General features: G+C 39.2%; 2 protein-coding genes across 5 annotated transcripts in view; one reads left to right on the top strand and one right to left on the bottom strand.

The window, feature by feature from the left end:
* Positions 1-22,813, bottom strand: part of LOC125489411 — a 32,127-nt gene that overhangs the window by 3,836 nt on the left and 5,478 nt on the right. For both annotated transcript variants that reach the window (XM_048625238.1, XM_048625237.1), the window contains one exon: positions 4,631-4,794. In XM_048625238.1, coding sequence (XP_048481195.1) covers positions 4,631-4,794 — 164 coding nt within the window. The remainder of the gene's footprint in view (positions 1-4,630; positions 4,795-22,813) is intronic.
* The window catches only part of LOC105395782 (prothoracicostatic peptides), a 50,029-nt gene continuing 35,008 nt past the window's right edge, over positions 7,793-22,813 (top strand). For all 3 annotated transcript variants that reach the window (XM_038120711.2, XM_038120709.2, XM_038120708.2), the window contains exon 1: positions 7,793-7,891. The gene's annotated coding sequence lies outside the window, so the exon portion shown is untranslated. The remainder of the gene's footprint in view (positions 7,892-22,813) is intronic.

The following is a 22,813-nucleotide window of genomic DNA, read 5'->3' as shown; positions in this document are numbered from 1 at the left end:
ATTGCACGCATAAATGAAATAAGTCACAACCAAATTGATAACAATTTATTTGAGGGAGTTGGGTGTTTGCCAAATTTATGTAAAATATCGATTGATAAAAGTGTCCCACCAGTAGTAAATGCGACTAGAAAAATACCATTAAAACTGCGTCCGCGTTTAAAAGATGAACTCGATAATATGGAGAAGCTTGGCATAGTGGTCCGGGAGGACGGGCCCACCGACTGGGTCTCGAGCATTGTTTTGGTTGAGCGATCTGATAAGAAGCTTAGGGTGTGTTTAGATCCCTTTCACTTAAATAAAGCCGTGCGACGAAGTCATTTTCAGTTGCCGACACTGGATGAAATTGCTAGTGAGCTAGATGGGGCTACCGTTTTTTCAAAGTTAGATGCAAAAAATGGGTTTTGGATGCTAAATTTGGATAATGACAGTTCTAAATTATGCACCTTCTCCACACCGTTTGGGCGTTATCGTTTTCTTCGCATGCCATTCGGAATTAAATCAGCGTCAGAAATATTTCATAATGAAATGTTTAAAATATTTAAAAACAAGGGCGTTGCGGTCTTTGTTGATGATATCTTGGTTTATGGAAGGACACAGTCTGAACATGATGAACGATTAAAAGAGGTGATTAGAAAGGCAAGCGAGAATGGTGTAAAATTTAACAAAGAAAAATGCACTTTCGGCGTTTCGGAAGTGACATTCTTGGGTCACATTTTTAACGCAAACGGTATGCGTCCCGATTCCAATCGTGTTAAGGCTGTAGTTGATATGCCTATTCCCAAAGACAGAAAAGAGCTAGAGCGTTTTCTGGGAATCATAAATTATTTGTCGAGATTCATACCAAATTATAGTGAAATCTCATCACCGTTAATAGATCTCTTAAAAAAAACCGGCCAAGTGCGAGTCGGGCTCGCGCACAAAGGGTTCCGTTTACAGTTAAATCAACCTATCTCAAAAACTATAAGAGATACTTTGATCAAACCAAAAATCGTTGAAAGAGTTAATTAGCATGCATCACCTCTATTTTTTTTAGAATTTTATACCCCGTAGTTATAAAAATAGAGGGGGGGGGACATACTTTTTACGACTTTGAGAGCTGATATCTCAAAAACCGTTCACTTTAAGAAAAATGTTTTTTAGAAAACTTTATATCATTTTAAAAGACCTTTCCATTGATACCCCACACGGGTATGTACATCGAAAAAAAAAATTTCATCCCTCAGTTACATGTATGGGGGGCCCCACCCCCAATTCTTTTTTTTACTATTTAGTGTCATATTTTTGTAGCGGTTCATACAACACATATTCCCATCAAATTTCATCACTGTAGTACTTATAGTTTCCGAGTAAATCGGCTGTGACAGACGGACAGACGGACAGACGGACAGACGGACATGACGAAACTATAAGGGTTCCGTTTTTGCCATTTTGGCTACGGAACCCTAAAAAGATAATATATTCGAATGGTCATCTACTCAATCTTTATGTTTCAATCAACTGAAATCGATTATCAGTAACGCGCCCGTGTTGAGATATTATTCCCCGTCAGAGCCAGTGACCGTGTCGGTGGACGCGAGCTCGCGCGGGCTGGGGGCGTGCCTCATGCTGGGCGGGCAGCCGGTCGCGTACGCGGCGCGCACGCTCACCCCCGCCGAGTCGCGCTGGGCGCAGATTGAGAAAGAACTTCTCGCCATTGTGTTTGGTTGTACACGGTTTCACCAGTACATATATGGTCACGACAGTGTAACAGTTGAAACAGACCACAAGCCTTTAGAGTCAATATTCAAAAGACCGCTTAATGATACACCAGCACGCTTGCAACGCATGCTATTAAAATTACAGACATATGTGATAAATATCACATATAGGCCAGGCAAATATATGTACATTGCCGACACGTTATCGAGATCACCAACAGAAAGAGTTGTATGTACGGAGATGAGTGATGACGTCACTATTCACGTGAACGCCATGTATGAAAGTGTGAATGCAACGGATGAATGTTTAAAAAGAATTAGAGATGAAACAGAGAAAGATGAAACGCTTCAGTGTGTTAAAAAACACTATTTTGAAGGCTGGCCTGACAACAAAATTAAAGTTCATAATTTAGCCAAACAATATTGGACAGTAAGAAATGACTTGCATTATGTCAACGGCATACTTTTTCGTAACAAACAAATAATAATTCCTAAATCCATGCGTAGTGAGATGCTAGAAAAAGTGCATGAAGGGCACTTAGGGATCGAAAAATGCAAGAGGCGAGCTCGTGATATATTATTCTGGCCGGGCGTGTCCAGCGAGATTGAGCAGCGGGTGCAGCGCTGCGAGCCGTGCCAGCGCCACCGCGCCGCGCCGCCGCGGGAGCCGCTCGCGCCGCACGCCGCGCCCACGCTGCCCTGGCAAGTGTGTGCCACCGATATATTTGAATTAAATCAAAAACATTATTTAATCGTCGTGGACTATTATTCAAAATATTTTGAAGTTGCACCATTAATTGACCTCACGAGCCGCACCGTTATTCAAAATATGAAAAATATATTCAGTCGACACGGTATACCAAAAAAGCTGATTTCGGATAATGCGACCCAGTACTCTTCTGCGGAATTCCAAGAATTCGCAAAATACTGGGAATTCATACACACCACAAGTTCACCATTATATCCAAAATCAAATGGTCTCGCCGAAAGATTTGTTCAAACTATAAAAAAACTTCTCATTAAAGCGCGCGAAAACAACACCGACTGGCAATTAGCATTATTAAACTTTAGAAACACACCTGTGACTGGTGAAGAATACTCCCCAGCACAGCTGTTGATGGGTAGGAAGCTAAATACTAGACTACCGGTATCCGAAGAAGAACTTAAACCGACATTAATTGACAACAACAAATTAATTAAAATGCGTGAAAACGAACGCATTACAATAAACAATACTACGACCATGGGACAAAACCGTTATCACCTTTGCAACCGGGTGAAAATGTAAGAATGCGTGATAAAGGCATATGGATTAAAGCTAAGATCATAGGGCTCGCACGAGGTAATCGATCATATTGGGTACAAACTGAAAATTTTAGGAGATATCGCAGAAATAGGTCTCATATCCTCAAACAAAACAATGACGTAGATACTCGTAGTCAACCAAATGATTACTCATATCTCGATGAACCGGTCGATGAGACCGCCCCCCCTCCCCGCGCGGCCCCGGCGGCGGCGCAGCCAGCTGATGCCCCCGCCACGCATCAACATACTTACATTACTAAGAGTGGCCGCATATCTATACCCCCTAAAAGATTTGAAAATGTTAATTAAAAAACCTATGAGATAAACTGTACAAATAAGATTAGTACCTAATATGTACAAATAGTATTAGGTTATTAAAACTTACCTACTTATCTAATTATACTGTTTTGCAATGTTGGTCCAGCTAATGACAAACAATATCGATCCCAAGAAATAAACATACAAATTTCGTAGGGTTAGCTGGCACTATGTTCATGCAATGATCAGTATTAAAAATGTAATAACTACAGGTTTACACAGGGTGCCAACTGTGTTTATTTTAGTTAGATTAGAAACCTTCTTGAATTATCATTAAGTAAATGTTACTTTTAAACTTATAAACATGATTGTAAACCTATGCACCTACATTCTCACTTGTCTAAAGAGTAGGGTGTGTTACCTACTTATATTAAACTCGTAGATACCTATCAGACCTGTTATAGTAGTTATAAGCACTCATCTGATAAGATAGTCATTTTTTTTGTTCCTTGCTTATGCTTACCTTACCTTATTAAGCTACTTGATATACTTACCTAGATATAAGATATACTTACCCCATATTAGACCACTACCTATAGTCATTCATCAAGTAAGTAGGTACTTAAATAACATTGTAACTTTCAATTTACTCACTTATTAGCAATGTTTGGAATATAATTATAGGTAGTTACTTAGATACATATTTAAGAACTTAGATTTATACTCATTGTTATATTTATCATTATAAGGAGAAAGATGTTGTATGTGTGAATGTACTTATGTGTGGGTAACATGAATACAGACAGTTGTTGATCACACGCCGAGCTGTTTGATTGCGTCTCACCTCCCTAGACTCTTTACAGATACATACATAGATAGATATTAAATAGTTAGATAAACGACAACCAGACACTAGGCCAACACAAGTGCTCATCACACGAATTTTTGCCCTAGGCGGGATTCGAACCCGCGGCCCCAAGCTTCGGAAGCAGCTTCACTACCGTCTAGGCTACGGTGCCGTCAATGGAATGGAATGTACAATCATTGTTGCGTTTACTATTTCTCCTCTAACAATATATCTATTTATACTATTCATATATGTATAACTACTGTTTCTTTATAAAAAGAGCCTCCTCCAATGACGTATCAACTGGACCTTTTACACGTCTGCTCTCTATAGTTATCACCGACACGCGAAAAAAAATACTGTGGTCCAGTGGTACATACCTGGTCGTCATGATATATTTATTCTCGGGTCTGGGGTGTTACAAGTTTAAGTTGTGTCATACCCACTACAAGCGTGAAGATTATGGCAATAGTCCTCCAAACCAAACTCCTCCTGCATTGGAAAGTGAGGCCCCTGCACTCACCAGCCGCGACTTGTCGGGCGCGTTCACGAAGTCCTTGAGGCCGGCGGCGGCGATGGCCGCGTACTTGCTGGGGTCTGACAGCACCTTGCTGGTGTAGACCACCGTCTGCTGGACGCCGTCCTGGGTGTCGTGCAGCGGCTGCAGGAACGACGCCGCCGGACGCACTGCGGGGAGGGGGGAGGGGGGCTGTCAGAGCTGGAGTATAAGTTGGGATAGTAATGAAAGGAAAAGAAAAGACAGTCAAAAACTCGCTGCCCAGAGTCTAGGATATGGTGGACTCCAAGGTATGTATATACACAAAGGCTACCAATAACATTAAACCCTCATTATGAGTCTTAACTTAAGGATTTCCCTGATTTATGTCTGCTTTCAAGATGGTTTTTAGATAGAAACATAAGTTCTATCATAATTACAAGTCGGATTCATATTGATATCTATAAAAATTGGTACTACGGCTAGCCAATAAACTGCCTACGTTTACGTACTTTATAGATTTTCACTGAAATCACTGTTGCTAACACAAGAGAGACTTACTACAATACTCGTATAATCTGAATATAATGGGTAGTTTTATTGGTAATGGTGACCTATGAAGTACAATCTATTAAAGCTCGCACTAGCGCGCTGTGTCGTCTAGACCCGGAGCTATAACCCGGCGCGAGGCGAGGCTCGGGACGAAACCATCAAATTCATTACTCATCTATCACTGAGTTATTGCACTATTCCTTACAAGTACAGTCAACTGCGAAAAATAGTATCTACTTATGTAAGTAATTCATGGCCAATCTGGTTTTTACTAACTACACTCCTAATCGGTTAATACAGTTTAAAAAACCTTTGAAAGTATATATTATGTGATCCTGCTTTTACGTACATGATAAAAGTGTAAAGCTACATAATATAAAGCTGACCGTACACTTTTTAGTGTGTAGTACACGAGTAGCGGCAGTTAACGACCATGGATCAATTAGTTTTATTTCACTTTTCATGTGTCTCTTAAACTGTCCAATAATTGCCGATAACATCTACACTATGACTATTCATTAACCAAGGGGTGTTCGATCGTGAAGTTTTTAAAATACCTACTAATTTACGGCACACAAAGATCACACGTCGATCTAACTAAAGCCTGAGACAATAGAGACATTGTCATAAATTGTAATAAATATACCGAGTATAAGTTGGTCACCAGGACCCCACTAGATGCTGAACACAGAACAGGCTCATGAACTTTACTATTGTCCACAATTTATTATTTTCTTATGAAGTTGGGGATATTTTAATTTTTTTCTATTCAAAGGTTTTCTTTCCCCTTGACCTCCGCTAAAGGGGCTGTATCTACTCACTGACTCGCGCCCTCAGCCCTTCACTCCGCGTCGAGACTTTATGGACAAATATTGAGATGTACCCTTTTACGTCATAAACTCGATACACACATAAACGCTCGTATTTATTCTGTCATGAACTCGCGACATAAATAAAAGGTTGTAGCGGAAATATCAGGACCGTATTTCGTATTTCAGGCCATTGGATTGGATATGTATGTTTGTTCCGACGTATGATAAGTGTGGAATGGGCACTTTTCTGTATTTGATGGCAAGATAAGTGCAGCAACGAAATCCAGAAATGAAATAATTATATTTTATTGAACCTATACTTTATCCTTAACGCCACCACGACTCTGTTAAATCATAGATCTAATATAGATCATTAACGCCGGTTAGCGGGGGAAGAGGCATAATCGCCGACATTAAATCTTAAATCAGCACAGAGCTCTGTTTGTTCGCTGAATCACGAGGACACTCCACGACCGTCCGAGAACTTCACATTGTATCAACTCTGCGATTAACTTGTTAGCTTACAGAGTAACTTTCCATTTCGGGATAACTTTCCAAGTTCACTACGAGTACAACTATGTTCTTACTTAAGCTCAAGAATTACACTACGAATACCTATCCAAACTAGTTAATCATTTATATTAATTACTTTAGTGCTATCACGATATCAAATACGGGGGATTAATACTTACCTCAGTGACCTTTCGCAGATCGAATAAGAGGCTTCAATGTATTGGAAATAGGCTCAAGTAAGTAGCAATCTAGATTAGTGGAGGCTTGTGAGTGGTAGCGCGGGCTGAGAGCGGCGCGGTCGAGTGAGCAGGTACAGGACGAAGTAGAGAAATATGTGAGATTGCACTTTTCACATGTCCGGAGCCGGAGGTACCTACATGCATCGGGAGTACGATTTTTTCCATACTTCGTTAGCCATACGGAAATACGTTGTCTATGGAATTAGAGAATGCCAATTTGAAAATTCACTCTGAATTTTGGGTCGAGTTTTGACAATTAGGTAGCTTTATAGAATCACACTGGTAAGCACTGAGGTGAGAAGGAAAGCTTTAGATCGTATTCAGTGCTTTGGGAGAGGTCTTAATTTTAACTACGTCTACTGTGCTACTTATTGGCAAATAAGGACTTATTTACACTCCCGGGCAATGAAAAGGTTCCAGTCAGAAAAGCACCAAGTTATTCCTAAGCTGAAAAAACTAGCTTAATGACGCCGTCAGCAATATTGAAGAAGGTACATTTAAAAGCTCGCTAGAATATTACCAACTAAACACGTAATAAAAATTTTGTTCAAATATCAGATTACATGTATAAAAAAATTGAGGCCATTTAGTGTCGGATTTTTGTAAGTGGAATTGTTTCTTTGCACGTGAGTGTATTTATTATTATTTATTTATATCCAGTTTATAATTTATACCCTCGAAACGAACTAAACTAGTAAAAGGTAACTGGAAATCTGGGGTTTGTTTCTCGGAGCGATCTGCCCTTGTCTGATCTGCTTCGATGCACACATTTTGTCTTTTAATTGAACTTTACTGTAAGTCTATCTATCTATCAAAATCAATTTGGAATCACTTTCGAAGGGGACTTTATGACTGATACCTAAATCGAATAATTTCCGCGGGATTAAACCCTATGTCCCGAGCCTCAAACTGATTGTGGATCTATTCCTGGCGTCTCAATCCATTACCGACTGCTCAGGCTGGCTCCAGCGCCTGTTGCGTGACGTCGGCGGCTCTGACGTCACGGAGTTGCTGGCGGCGGGGGGCGTGGCCGGCGCAGGCCCCGCCCCGCCCCCCGCGCCCCGCCGCCTGTATAAAAGCGCGCGCCCGCCGACGGCCGCCAGTTACCTCCCGAAGCTCTGCTCAGAGCTTACACTCGAGTCAAACAAAAGTTTTCGTCGAGCGATCTCACGGTAAGTCATGCCAATTTCTCTAAAATTTTCAGGTGTGTTCGAGGACGTAATTTTAGTGAGCTAAAAAAACATTTTTTGGCTGTGTGAAATATTCATCTTAGGTACACGAACCTGAAAACTAATTTGAACAATAACTCAAAACAGATATAAATTAGAAAACGTCTAAAAACTTTGGATTGTTTATCTACAAGGAAAAAAAATGATCTTAAGAAATATTATCAATTTAGGCCATTATAAACTAGATGAGATAAATAATTTTATTAAACTAACTATAATTCAAATACATTTTTTTAATAATTTCATAAATTGATTCTAGACGATACAATTACTTATGTATACCGAATTTGCCTATTCGTTTTCGGTAGACAGTCAGTGACAAATAATTAGTAAGAAAAATAATATGTGCCTCAACTGACGCACGCTTCAGGCATCTGCCGTGTGTGAGACATTTTAATAACCTAACTACACTCACAAGGAATGAAAAATTGTTGTGAGAATAGCAACAAATCACTCCTAAATAGAAAATACTACGGTATTACGCCTTCTTCAGTATTGAAGTACATTTTACATCTCATCAGAATATTACCAACTAAAAATGAAAATATTTTAATCAAATTTAAAATGAAATGGTAAAAAATGGATTTTTTTTAAGTGGAACTTTTTCATTTCTCATGAGTATATAATTGCTACAAATATCGATCATAAATGTTTCTTATAACGAATACACAAAATCGATGTTTGCACTTTTCACATTCAGTTTTTCTTATCGTGCAAGCTTTTATTTCGTACCTTAATTCGAAAGTAAAACCGTTTTGTAAGTATATAATATATTATGTCTTATAAAATCATAACTGTTGGTAAATACTACTGAAAACTCTTAATATACTTACCACCATATTATGAACTTGTAATAAAAATATTATTTTAAAGTGATAAACTAAATTTCTCTCTGTTAAATTGAAAAGCTCCCGCTTTAGGCCCGAAAGTGGAAAAATAAGCTTACAAATTGTTGGAAAACAGCGCTCCATTGAAAATTACGAGTTAATATGAAATTCCTCGACACGACGGGACCCGAATTAAAATGATTGCTCTTTATAAAATTAGTTGCCGACAAATGCTACGCGCCGTCGTAGCTCGTAGCCCGTAGCAAATTTGTAGCGCGTAGCAAATTCGTAGCGCGGCGTAGCACACGCGTAGCAGAAAATGAAACTTTATAAAAATGATGTTTATGGCTTGTTTCTTACATAATTTTATTTGTGATTATTTATTTAACTTTATGGAAATTTTTAAAGTTAAATGACTGCCCGAGCTTTCAGATCTGCTTTCATACAAAATACGTAATGTACCTATAATTAAAATTAAAATGATTAATCAAGGTATTCATTGAAACGTCTAAATTTTCTGATGTGGTCGTTAATTCTACACAGTTGTTAAATAGTCTGAACCATTATATTATGCTGTATATAGTAAATTACTTAAGTATAATTATATTATATTGCGACATCGTTCACAGCTATACACTCGTGACATTTGCTCTAGTTGACAATATTGTCTCACAATATGTCCAATATTGGTGTCGGCCGACTATCTGTGCACACATCGTAAATAGCGAGGAGTGATTGCGCCGCCCCGTGTTGCCCCGTGTCGCCTCGCGTCGCTTCATGTCGCCTTATATTATATGGAATCTTCTCTAATCCTAAAATTAAATAATTGATTTTGAGAACAAAGTACAATTTACTCCGGATATTTGACTGTGCTTATTATAACTTTGCTGGTTATTTTATGTTTGATAAAGGAGCAAAGATAGCCAGATTCATGCGGGTTCAAATGCCACCATCACGGTTGACCGGAAAAATTCAATGGAATTTCTGTACAATGTACTTAAAATATCCTCTGAAGAAACCTGCACATCTAGATCTAGCACATGTAGAATTGCAAGAGCACAGTTAGAATTATTTTAACTGTGTGAACCCGGAGTTGTCAAGCGTGGTGGGAATTGTTCGCTGCCTGGTCCAGGGGATTTTCATCAAGTTCCAGTCGTTATAGACACTCCCGCAGAAAATAGAATAAATAATTAGCTAACTCCACAGTTTGAATACAATATATTTCGGTTATTGTCGTTGACGAGCGCGGCTTATTGCGCAGATCTGTCTCCGTCTCCCGAGCCATTCGCACTCCATCACGTTTAATTAAAATTAATTGTAATTATTAATTCAAATTTATAATTAAACGATATAGCGTATAGAAGTTGAGCCGAGGGCCACGGACAGGAGCACAATGGGCGGTTGTTATTCGGCTAATTCAATGAGCGGCTCAAGAGTTTGTAATGAAGCAGCCGGGCCGGCGGCGCCGGTGCGGCCGACAGCTCGCATACTTCTCCATCAATTGTACTCGTTCTATTGTAATATTAAAGTGAACACTGAAGCGGTTACGAATATTTTTCAAATCTGTTTGAACATAATAACAGTATAATAACATGTATAAAACAAAATCAAGCTTTTAAGGTGAAACCAACGTCGTGTCGATAAAAAAAAAGTGATAAATAGGCAGGAAATTGAAAGCTTCATTCAAAAGTAAATGCCAGTAGAACAGTATTGAAAATATACTTCAAGTGTTCAGTGAAAGAAGATACGATGAATAGTGGACGGATGTTGTCAACAGCGAAATGAAAATGACAGAAAAACTTACCATCTTTACGAAGATGTTTTATGTTACACAAAGATAAGAAAGTTCACTTTACATTCGGAAAGATTGTTTTTATCATTAAGAGCTATAAATACATAATTAAGTTACTTATTACCTTATCGTGGAGGTTAAGGCGTTTGGTCTAATACATTTTTCAATATTTGTAATATGAATTAGAATAAATTGGGACGTCTTTCACGTCTTGTCTTAAATATGATCTCGTAGTATGGAACATGCCCGCTCGTGGTTTATAGACCGCGCAGGAAGTTCATATTTGTGTGTGAATCACAAGCTATATTCAAGTTTCGCGAAAACTTTCGTTATATTGGTATAATACTTTGTTTGATATTAGATAAGTAGGACATGTTTATCTTTTTACATTCTAGAGTTTCTATCTATGTTAAAGTTTCATTAGGCAACTCGCATATTGAAATAATAAATAAAGTGGTGTTTAAGTTATGAAATTTACGTATTAATGCAAAAATCCTGGTGTTTATTGTGCTAGAGGAAGATCCGTAGTTGACACGTATCCCGAGAGTCGCCGCCGCCGCCGCTTCTACACAGACGGATTAACGTGTTGCTGTTAAATCGGGATAGTCTTGAATATTAAGAAGTTTCGCGTGAAGTGTCGTCGGTGACGCGGGTCTGTCGGGTTCAGTTCGCGACGTTTCAGTAGTGGAGGCTCAGCAGTGCCGGATCTAAGCTTCGCAACTCCTTACAAATGATATTTCCCTGGATGGCTGTGAATATGTTTTATTACAATGTATTAAATCTACTTTCGCTACGAACCGGCATTTGAAAAAGAAAAAGTATCGACTATCGACCAAAAATATAGATATGCTACGTTATGAAAGTAAAAAAAAATATTGTTTAGTTTAATTCTCTAATTAAGTAAATGCTCAGTACAAATAAAATATTAAGTAATTATTATAGATTACACAGAGTTATTGATGTACATTGATTTTGAGAATAACACTTCCTCGGTTATGGCGTGATAGGTAGTTTGTTTCATGACGACTATTAATAAACTTAAAGGTGCCGATAATGTCAGAATATGGTCCTCAAATATTAAATACAGAATTAAGGAGAAATGTCTCTGTAGCGCTGAGTCGCGGGTCATCCATCCCCGTCAGTGTTCAGAAACTGTCGACAGCGCGCCCTCACCGCCCAGCGCCCGGGACCCGCGCCGCCCCGCGCCGCCCTCGCGCGCGGGGGTCAGCCTCGTTGGTGCACCCAGCCAGCCAGCCAGCCCGCCAGGCTACTGACCCTTAACGCGTGGCGGGTAGAACTCAAGATACCCTGATAGGGTATTAAAGATAACTTGTTCCATAGGAAGTGATTGACAAGTCAATCTTAAGCTGGCAGGCGGCGGCGGCGGCGGCGGCTCGTAATCTCTTGATGATTCATCTCCGACGACCTTAATCACTATCGGACGTCGTCAGCGATCATATTAAACGTTTTCATGACATCCAATAAAGTACTATTTATTATACTAGCCCAGCCCGTCTGGACTGTAAACTGAAGATTAATAACGGCCAAGACAAGAGATAACTTTTAATCTCAGAACCTATTTGTTATTTGCTTTTTGCTGAGTTTCGGATTTATGATAATAAATGTTGGATAAGCTCCGTGAGACCGTCACAGTGCCGAGGCCCGTCACCCCGGGGGTGCGGGGGCCGCGGGGGCGAGTCATTAACTGGAAAATGATTATCCGTTTAGGTAATTAGTGTATAAGCCGCGGCGCTCAGCGGATAATTGTGATCCGCCGCAGCTGCACGCGGCTCGACGCGAGCAGATTTACAGCAAGGGATTAACACAAAAACATAAAGCCACATTGTAATGTATTACTGAGTATGTACTTACATTCTTCTTCATGTCCGCTACTTATCCGAGGAGTCTGGTACTGTACTTACATATTGTACATGTAAACAGTTAACAATAGACCCTCAGCATCATAGATACTACAGGACACAATCATACACCTGTTCATATTTGTACAATATGTAGCGACATCATAAATACTGGAACTTAATAATAATATAACTACGAAAAGTACATACACAATGTTTAGTTAAGTACCTAAGTATGATATGTTCATGTACACACCTTATTCTAACAACGTAAATAAAAATAGAAGCTACTTAGCTTATATGAAATTTATTTTAAAATATTGAGAAATTACTAATATTTAACTAGTTTACAATATAAATATCCTGTAACAACAAAAAGCTTTTTATATTTTCGCCATTCGCCCGTTACTGATGAATTTTGTGATACGAGAACCCTAAATCTTGATGTAAATGCAATAAATTGTACCGTTTTAAATTCGAATATATTTGTTTCACGGCAGTTCGGGCAAATACGCACGCAGCACGAACCAAAAGCCGCGCTGTGGCTGTGGCTATAGCTATGGTTATGGCTGGCTATAGCTAGGACAACTACAGAGCTACAGGTGCATTTATTTCTCGTAGTTTGTTATGCGAGGAGTGACCTGTCTCCTATTATTATAAAGCACACGTTTTTTTTTCACCAGCAATGTGTTTTATCCACGCTGTGAATGGGCTCGTCCACAAACATGGCTCGAGTCTGTCGCTGCAGTTTGTACTGCGCCAGTAAATTGCCGCCACTGTTCAATTCGTCACACGCAAAAGCGACAATTATTGTCAAAATAACAAAGCGAGTATAGAAGCATGTCCCGGACCACGGCCGCGGTCGCTCGGAACATAATTAACGAATTTAAAATATATTTTTTTAGAGAAAAAGGAATATAATCCGTCAGTGTGATCTCTTTCACCGGCGGTTCTTTTGTCCGCTTTTAATTAAGTTTTTTGTCTCACCTGCCTTCATTAGCAGCCGGCGTGTGACTCCGCACTTCACGCCATCGCCATGCCATTTATATGTAGAATGGCATCTCATTTTCACATCTACCTACCGTTATTCGTTAAATGCGGTGGTGCTTGCTGCAGTGGCGATAGTAATACGGAAATCAAAGGCCTCAATAGTGTTGTATAGATGAGTCTAACGTTGCCGATTGACAGTTTATTTATTAATTTCAAGAAATCTCGTTGACTAGCATGTTCTATACGAGTATGTAGTGTAGGTGAGTGCGTGTGCGACTGTGAGTGTTGTGTGCTAATTTATATTGCAATTGATCACACGCACATAATAATGTAGAAAATGTATATATTATTCGTACATTTATCTTTGTACTTATAAAGAATTAGATGCACAATATGCACTGGTCCGAGCAATAAATTGAAGAATCCTGGCGCCGCGCCGCACCGCGCTGCCCTCGCACACTTCACTGGACCTCTACCGTACTTTGTTTATTATTTTCCAAAAATATGAGTTATATTTTGAAGTCGCACAAACAACCGGAATATTTTCCCTCGTGTTTACTGAACGTCGTCAGCTGAACCAACACGCGTCTGTCAACCACATTATTACAGATCCTACTTTGAATTAATGTATTTACATATTGATTACTTATTAACATTCAGTTTGAAGAGGATACCGTCATTATTTGTTGGCTCCTGCGAGTAGGTTATCTTTATAAATATTCATAATAATTACGCGTATTATTCATTTTTGAATTATTTGAGTCGGCTTATCTCCTTCCACTCTGATTTCACGCCTGACAGCGAAGGGTCATCGAAAGCTACTTCTCACAATGTCTTCAAGACTAACCTGCGCTCATTATCATTGCATTTGATTGTAAAATGTTACGTTGAATAAATAATATTCTATCATATGCTAACGATTAATAATAATATCTGTGTCGACCGCGTCGCCACCTCCGCCGCCGTCGAAGAGACTCCTCATTTCCCGCCTAATGATAAACTAATGAGTCCCCGCTGGCCCCACACAACCCAGGCCGCCCGTATCTCCGCGGCACAAGGTGCACTTCCCCGCAGTGCTCGCCCGGCCGCCGCGCAGATTGTCACTCAGCTGAGTTAAGCAGATCTGCCCCAATTTGCAGCCGGTTGGGATTCTTTACCTCTCCGTGTCGCGAGACACCGAAACATCTTACGCAAACTCCCTACTAATTAGATTTTCAAGTCGTTTGTTGATTAGGTTCGATAACTGTTCGCTCGTGACGGAGTGCAAACACTGGCGGTCAACAGCGGCGCGGTGTTGATGTTACGCGTGATGTTGATGTTGCGCGTGATGTTACGCGGCGAGCGTCACGTGCCGTAACCACTTGTTCCAACTCGGTCGGCCTGTCTGGACCAATACGCTTCTAATTAGCTTGAGACCGCCATCGTACACGTCTGTCTACGAACCAACAAACAAATAATAGATTCTTATTTTCTTTATGAAAGAACAACATACTACTGAATAAAATAATATTATTTTGCGCTTGTATAATAAAATTGATCTTAATTCATTCATGAATTCAGTATCAATAAATATGTATGCTACGAATGGTTTAGTGTAATATAGTTATTTGAATAACAAAATACTGTGCTTGTCGATTTACATTTACTAAAATTACCCAAAAACTATTTAGATACAGTTTTTAAGGTGCGGGAAAGATACAATAGAACATTATAATGAATAAGGCACATTCGTAATCCACAGTTGTCTTTGTGCAACAACATACCATACAAGCCACGCGGCTTTAGCCTTTCATCAGCGGCTAATCGTATTAATGCGGGACTGGACTAATGCAATAAGTGTCACGCGCCTAACTACATCTCCGTATTATGTGCCTTAAGTGCCTGCTATAATGCGACCCGAGTGGCCTCGAGACGCTACTATGAATATCATTTTGGAATCATCTATAACATCAATGTCATACCTCTATCATTATGAGTAAGAGTTGTATTTGTATAGCGACGTAGCACGTCGTAGCGCGGTGCCGTAGCGACGCCGTAGCGCGGTACTACGCCGCACCGTAGCAAGATTTGATTTGCTTATTCATCGTATAAAACAGATATTATTATATTTTACTATGAACGTGGATATTTTACAAACTGAAATTATTTTATTTATAAATGAGAGAGGCATTATGCGGTCTCACGCTCTTCTACTACGAGTGGACCCTCGTTGGTCGGTACTGGGGGACTCTCCACGAATATAATGAATGACCAACATCGTGTGATATTTCGGTGTCAATGTCGATGTATCAAGTACACGGTCGTGAATTTTATGACTTGTAAGAGATAGCGCCGCAGTTTATAGCCGCTATACGTTCTTACACGTATAGCCCAACAGGTTCAAATACAGAATATTAGAAAAAAGTAACGTAACCAAGGGTATCGTTCACTATCACTATCAGTAGTAATTCACTGCTCTCAAACTAATAAAATATAGCTTCTCATACAAATAACTTTGGGCTCGTAACTTTTCAGTAATTTTTATTCCCTTTTAGCTTGTTCATTAGAAAACTCAATAAAATCTTCTTTAAACACATAACACCCCTCTTAATGGGCGGAGGGTGTAGAATGTATCGCTTCATAATTTCAGAAAGTGCCGGTTTCTTTCAGAAACATCATGCCATTGTTTAAGTTATGAGTTCAAGTTTCACCTTACAATACGAGTGAGTAACTTTTAAGTGCTCTTTACAAAGTGACTGAAGATTTCATAACAATCATCTCAAATAGTACCTACTACAAAAATAACTTGATCCCATACATTTATAGCATTACAAAAGGTGCATAAAGTGAGCCACAAGAGGTGACTTACATTTATTTATAACCGTGTAGTCATAGCGGCTAGGAACCTTAGTCAACGGCTTCTTGATCTAATCCGGCGAACAGTGCACTCGTGCATTCGTTGTATGAGAGCCTATATCTATTGTATATTATTTATTCAGGAACAATTTATATTGTTGTATTTTAAATTTTGTCTAAAATCAAAGCCCACGTGAGCTATTCATACCATATAGTATACGAGTCTACCGCTTGTGAATTTCAAGAGATCGTCACAGTGGTGAAAATATTAGCATAGTAATTTTATTTTCTCACTGCCTATACAGGGTGTGCCGTGCGTATCTTGAGAACAGATAATACGGCACTCGGGGTGGCTTTGTTTCCCAGTTTAGGCCATCTGTCGCGAACTCGTTTTGACAATGATTATCGGATTCAAATAGTGTTGAATTTGACACTAATTACCACGTAACTGTTAAGTACTTTGTTTTGGCTTCGGGATAACCCCCCAGCCCCGTGAACCCACGTCACCTGCCGGCGGCGGCGTGATCCCCGCGGCGCGCCCCGCGGCACGCGCGCCGCCGCAGCGCCCCGTGCTCGTGCTCGGTGTCACCACGCGTGCACGATTATAAAAACCAACAACAAACATATAGCCCGAAATACTTCACTGCGGCAGAGGACCTACTCCAATACTAGAGGGTTATTTTGAAATACTCGATTATGAATACATTAAAAAATATTTAATTAATTATGTAGATTATCAAGGTTACACTGATACATGATAAAAGCACGACTCGTTATTTTGTCGTTATTAAAGAGTCAAGAGTCAAATTATTCTGAAGTAACAAGTCTTATTTACAATAATAAAATTGACTTCAAACATTCAACGATACTTCTAAGAGTAAAACCATCCAAAATAATATGTGTTTAGAGACGCGTTGAGTAAAAAAGGTCCAACTACACTACTGTATTTAGAGAGTGTCGTATCTCTTTACAGCAACAACTGGATCCCGCTATCGGCGCGAGCTCGTAAACCGACACTCGGCGCGAGCTCGTAAACAACTCGCAGATACAGCCGAGTGTCAGGGGGTCACTCTATATGACGAAAAACGAAGCCACGACTCTATCTCGTAGCATTAAACGTGCCGATTGCACGGCAGTTCTCGTTCGTTCGTTTTTCGTCAGTGAAAAGTGACCCTCCAGCGCCGGGTTACGGCGGCGGCAGATCTCATACACAGATAGTGACACTCACTGCTCATTGGAAAACCCTTCAGTTTTATACACTTTCATTCTCAGTGTAGTTGCTTAAATAGTTTCCAAGATTGGACCACATTTCAAAAGAGGAATTGCTAAAATATTTACTAAACTGTGATACTTGTGACTGTAAAAACTGTGATGTGGAACTTAGATAATAACTTTGAAGTTATTCTTTTATGGAAAATATGATAATAATACAAAATAAAAACCGGCCAAGTGCGAGTCGGGCTCGCGCACAAAGGGTTCCGTAGCAGCAAAATTACAGTTAAATCAACCTATCTCAAAAACTATAAGAGATACTTTGATCAAACCAAAAATCGTTGAAAGAGTTAATTAGCATGCATCACCTCTATTTTTTTTAGAATTTTATACCCCGTAGTTATAAAAATAGAGGGGGGGGGACATACTTTTTACGACTTTGAGAGCTGATATCTCAAAAACCGTTCACTTTAAGAAAAATGTTTTTTAGAAAACTTTATATCATTTTAAAAGACCTTTTCATTGATACCCCGCACGGGTATGTACATCGAAAAAAAAAATTTCATCCCTCAGTTACATGTATGGGGGGCCCCACCCCCAATTCTTTTTTTTACTATTTAGTGTCATATTTTTGTAGCGGTCCATACAACACATATTCCCATCAAATTTCATCACTGTAGTACTTATAGTTTCCGAGTAAATCGGCTGTGACAGACGGACAGACGGACAGACGGACAGACGGACATGACGAAACTATAAGGGTTCCGTTTTTGCCATTTTGGCTACGGAACCCTAAAAATACGGGATCTCTATTTTTAAATGTATAATACAGGGTGTTGCAAAATTGGTATACTAAGCCGAAACCTACATGTGCAGCATGGTATATCTAAGCCCGAATCTGAAATCAGAATTTGGAAATTCGCGAAAAAAAAATATATTTTCCCATAGTAAAAAGTCACGTGACCAACAAAGTTTATATGGAAAATGAATTATTTTTTTCGCGAATTTTCAAATTCTGATTTCAGTTTCGGCCTTAGATATAACATGCTGCACATGTAGGTTTCGGCGTAGTATACCCTTTTTGCAACACCCTGTATAAACGTCGGTGGATAAACTTATAATAATAATAGCAGATATAAAGGGTAAGAATTTAAATTAAGTCTATTCGACTGACTGAATAAACAAGACATTTATTTTTACACTGGTGACAGTAAATAATCAATCCACAAGAAATCTACCGTCGTGAAAACTGGGTTTTGTAATATCCGTTACAAAATTACGAAGTTGGTATCTTTTGCGCGATCAACCTTAGTCTCTCTGAGAGTAAGATAGAATAAATGTTTCACAAAGTACCTGTAGAATATGAAAGGGTTTTTTGTAACTTCAACTATAGTACGCCTTCTATAAATGGACTGCATTGACAGTGACGTATTGACGTAGCGACACTCCGCTGTGTAAATAATAATAGAACATGCAAGGTGCGTCACAATGCAAGCAGTAGTTCCAGTAACAAAGTCATGGTTGCGGCATCCTCTCAGTCTGTTAATATCACTATTAATTAGTGTTTGGTGAGCTTCGTGTGTGTTTCACAAACTGCAGCCGGCGTGGTGTACCTCCCCCCCTGCCCCCCGCGCCCCGCACGCCACTTGCCGGGGATTTACAGATACAGATTTTCATAATAAGCCTCGCGCCCGACATATAAGTGAAATATGGGCTCGGAACAATGGATTCGGTACAGCCATTCCTGTTTTATAAAAAATATTGAGTTCGTGCAGATTCGAGCCGGTGTGCGGGGGCGGCGTGTCGGTAATCAGGCGGCGCGAGGTGTCTCGACCCACTTCGCCGCCGCTGTGCTTAGATTGTGGCATTTTTCTGTGAAAATTGTGACTTTTAATTTTCCTGCCTCCCGCGCCCCGCGCCTCGCCCCCCCTCAACCGGTGTCGCTCCGCTCTCATCACGGGGCCCATACAGCCTCTAAGCTCATGCCGAGATACATTTAAATTGCCGAGAAATACACAAATACTTTACTTTCCCATGGAGTGTAATTCAGTGTACATTATTCAGATGGCATTTTTACAAATTCAGTCGAATATTTTTTGATTGTGAGACATACTTACACAATACAGGCCGGGAAAATTATTCACTCATAAACCAATATACATCGAGCGTAAAGCCTGTAGCAGGCATTTAGTACATTATAATATGTCAATGGTAGCAGGGGGCTCGTCACAGGCCCTGATCAAAGCTCCACGAGCCCCGAGGCGCCGATCACACGCGTGACGAAATAAAAACATCACATCATGCAATTTATCACTTTTAGCAATATTGTTCAGATTACATTTATGATGTCTCACCGTGACTGAAGCCCTTTGTTTCAAGTCCATTTTCACGATCGATCGAATTTTAATTGATATTTTCCGCTTTAAAAATTGGTAAACATTCCGGAGTATCTGACGTGTCCCGCGGGAGTCGCGCGGCGGCAATAACTGTCGTCGATTAAACAAATGAGTTTTTACAGTGTAGCTTTGATTGTATCATGCTGAAGCCAATAATAAAATGTACTTGCTTTCTGATGATTAGATCAGACTCCAATATCTATGCATATTATACATACATAGATATATCTATGTATATGTATTATACATACATAGATATATCTATGTATATTATACATACATAGATATTGGAGTCCGGAGGCCGCGGACTACGCTCCCGCTAATTTATTCCACTCGTCTGTGAAAACGCTGGAAAGAGCGGACGCCATCTCTATGCAGATTGACGAGTTTCTGTACATTCAGCACGACGCGTGACATGACATGTGTTTGTTGTTATTTGACAATAATTGCGGCAAACACTCGCACACTCGCACACACGTAAAGAGCAGTTAAATGTCGCTTTGTTTACATTGTTTTTGTGTATTTTGGCCGCTGGCGCTGGTAATACGGGTAATTATCCCATTGTAGCAAATAGATTAAACATTAATTTGTAATGGCAATTGTGCAAAATCGTGCAGCGGTATTGTGCGGTCTTTTGTGCCTATTATGTCGAAAACTCAATTTAAAACCGACTAAGTAATGTGTATCCTCGGAAAGCCTCAGTAAGCCTCACAATATCAGAGTTGGGTCGGGCCGGCGGCGGCGGCGGGCGGTGCATTATTCTTCTAGATGTACAAATTGTACATAAATCCGCCAACACACACCACACGATATACTTACGAGAATTAATCGAATCAGAAACTTGAATTGATTTTGTTTGCAAGTGCTGAAGCTAAAATGTAATCTTTAAAAGTGTTGTTTGACTTTAATTATAAAAACGGGTCCCAATTTTTAAGTGGAAATTGGTTTCGTCCGATATCTCGCGATTTAAAAAGTTGTTGCTAAATATTCCCATTATGAAATTCTCCTGAAAGCCTTGCTCTATATAGGTAAATGTTGGTGTCAGCGAAAAGGTCAAGTTGGGAAATTAAATATTTTCAATGTTATACCTGTCTATCTCTGTTTAACAGCCCGTCCATGGAATTTATATTATAATTTTGGCGGAACTTATTTTATTGACCATATCTAGTGGAACGCAGTTATTATTCCGAGCCACGATTGAATTCTGCAGTAATTTACATATAGATGGCGTTAGTTTGTGTAAATATTAGTTAGTGTTAACCTGCTTGTTAATAGCCACTTACCCCGCTGTACACATTGCCGGCACAGTTCATATTTTGAAACTATAACATTCCGAGTTTAAAAACTATGTTTAGTGATTTTGCGGGAGTCAAACTTCGTTATGAAAGTAGTAGATTTTTTAAATTATGGAATCATCGACATACTTAAAAAACATACAATATATATAAGGCACAAGGGTTTAATTGTCCGCCTCTTTATTATCTGAGCCACCATTGTGGACGCGTGAGTCGACGCACGCTCGCTGCGCAGTCAAACGTTACATTGAAAGTAACACAATTAAATACGTTATTCGAGAAAACCGTGCGAGATTTCAATACACATATTTACCTACATTTGTAACATCAATTGTGTAATATTATAGCAGGTGTAAAATATGTAATTATACTTTTTAAGCATAAAGAACATTTTGTGTTGGAATAAAATTAGTTTCGCTCATTGTTGGGCCAAGGACAGTCTGTACGTCTATGTACAATATCTGTTACTGTTTTAATAACTATCTATCGATACCTGACAGTTACTTTCTTACGATTTTGACAGAATGCATATTATTATGTGTCAAAATCGTATGATTACTATCAGCTTTTTACTGATTTACTGTCAAAATTGATTTACTGTCTCCCGATTCTGAAGAATATTTGTGCCTCTATACCGAACACAGTTTTGATCAAGCTATAACTTAGCCAACGCGGTCTAATGCTTGCCTGGATCATATTTCTATTAAATCTGACTTACCTGCCGTTGGTATAGTATGCGAATCCGACATCACTGACCACAAAATTGTCATAGCAGGTTTAGGAGCAAAATCACCAAAAAATATTCCTACCAGATTTCGTCAAGTTATAGATCACAATTCAGTTGCTGAAGAACTTTCAAAGTCTGACTGGTCAGTAGTGATAGAGCAATCTGAAACTGACGCTGCTGCAAACATTTTTCTCTCCATCTTAAATAATGCTATTCTAAACAATTCCAAAACAATAAAACTAAGTAAGTCTAAACTCGTTATAGAACCTTGGATGACCCCAGGATTGATTAGATGTGCTAGAAATAGGGACAAATTACACATGAAACTTAAATCAGATCCACAAAATGAAATATTAAAATTAACTTATACGCGATATAGAAACTTTTATAAAAATTTAATACGAAAAGTAAAGACAGAATATGATAAAAGCGAACTTCAAAGTAATATGAAAAATAGTAAAATTCTCTGGAATAAAATAAAGAAAATATGTAACATTAAAACAAAAAGTAACAATGCAACCGAACTCACTACCATAAATAATAACCCTATAGAATCTTTAAATATCACCAATAAATACTTTGCTTCAGTAGGCCATAATCTGGCTAACAATATCCTTAAGAAAAAGAACTTTACGGAACATGAACTAGCTCTAAACACAAAAAGTAAAGAATCGTCCACCTCGCTTTTCCTAGAACCTACTGATCCAAATGAAATAATTACCATAATAAATAGCTTAAAAATAGAGAGTGCTCCTGGATTAGACGGGATAACACCACTACTGCTAAAAAATACAAAAAACATAATTGCTGAACCTCTAGCTCACATTTTTAACCTTAGCATTACTAATGGTTGCTTTCCAGAAGCATGGAAAACTTCTTCTATAACTCCAATTCATAAAGGCGGACCAAGAAGTTGCCCTGAAAACTATAGA

This window comes from Plutella xylostella, chromosome 14 (assembly GCF_932276165.1).
Source record: "Plutella xylostella chromosome 14, ilPluXylo3.1, whole genome shotgun sequence".
In the NCBI taxonomy this organism is placed as follows: domain Eukaryota; kingdom Metazoa; phylum Arthropoda; class Insecta; order Lepidoptera; family Plutellidae; genus Plutella; species Plutella xylostella.
Note: the sequence above shows the minus strand (reverse complement) of the source record. Positions and strands in the feature narration are given on the sequence as shown.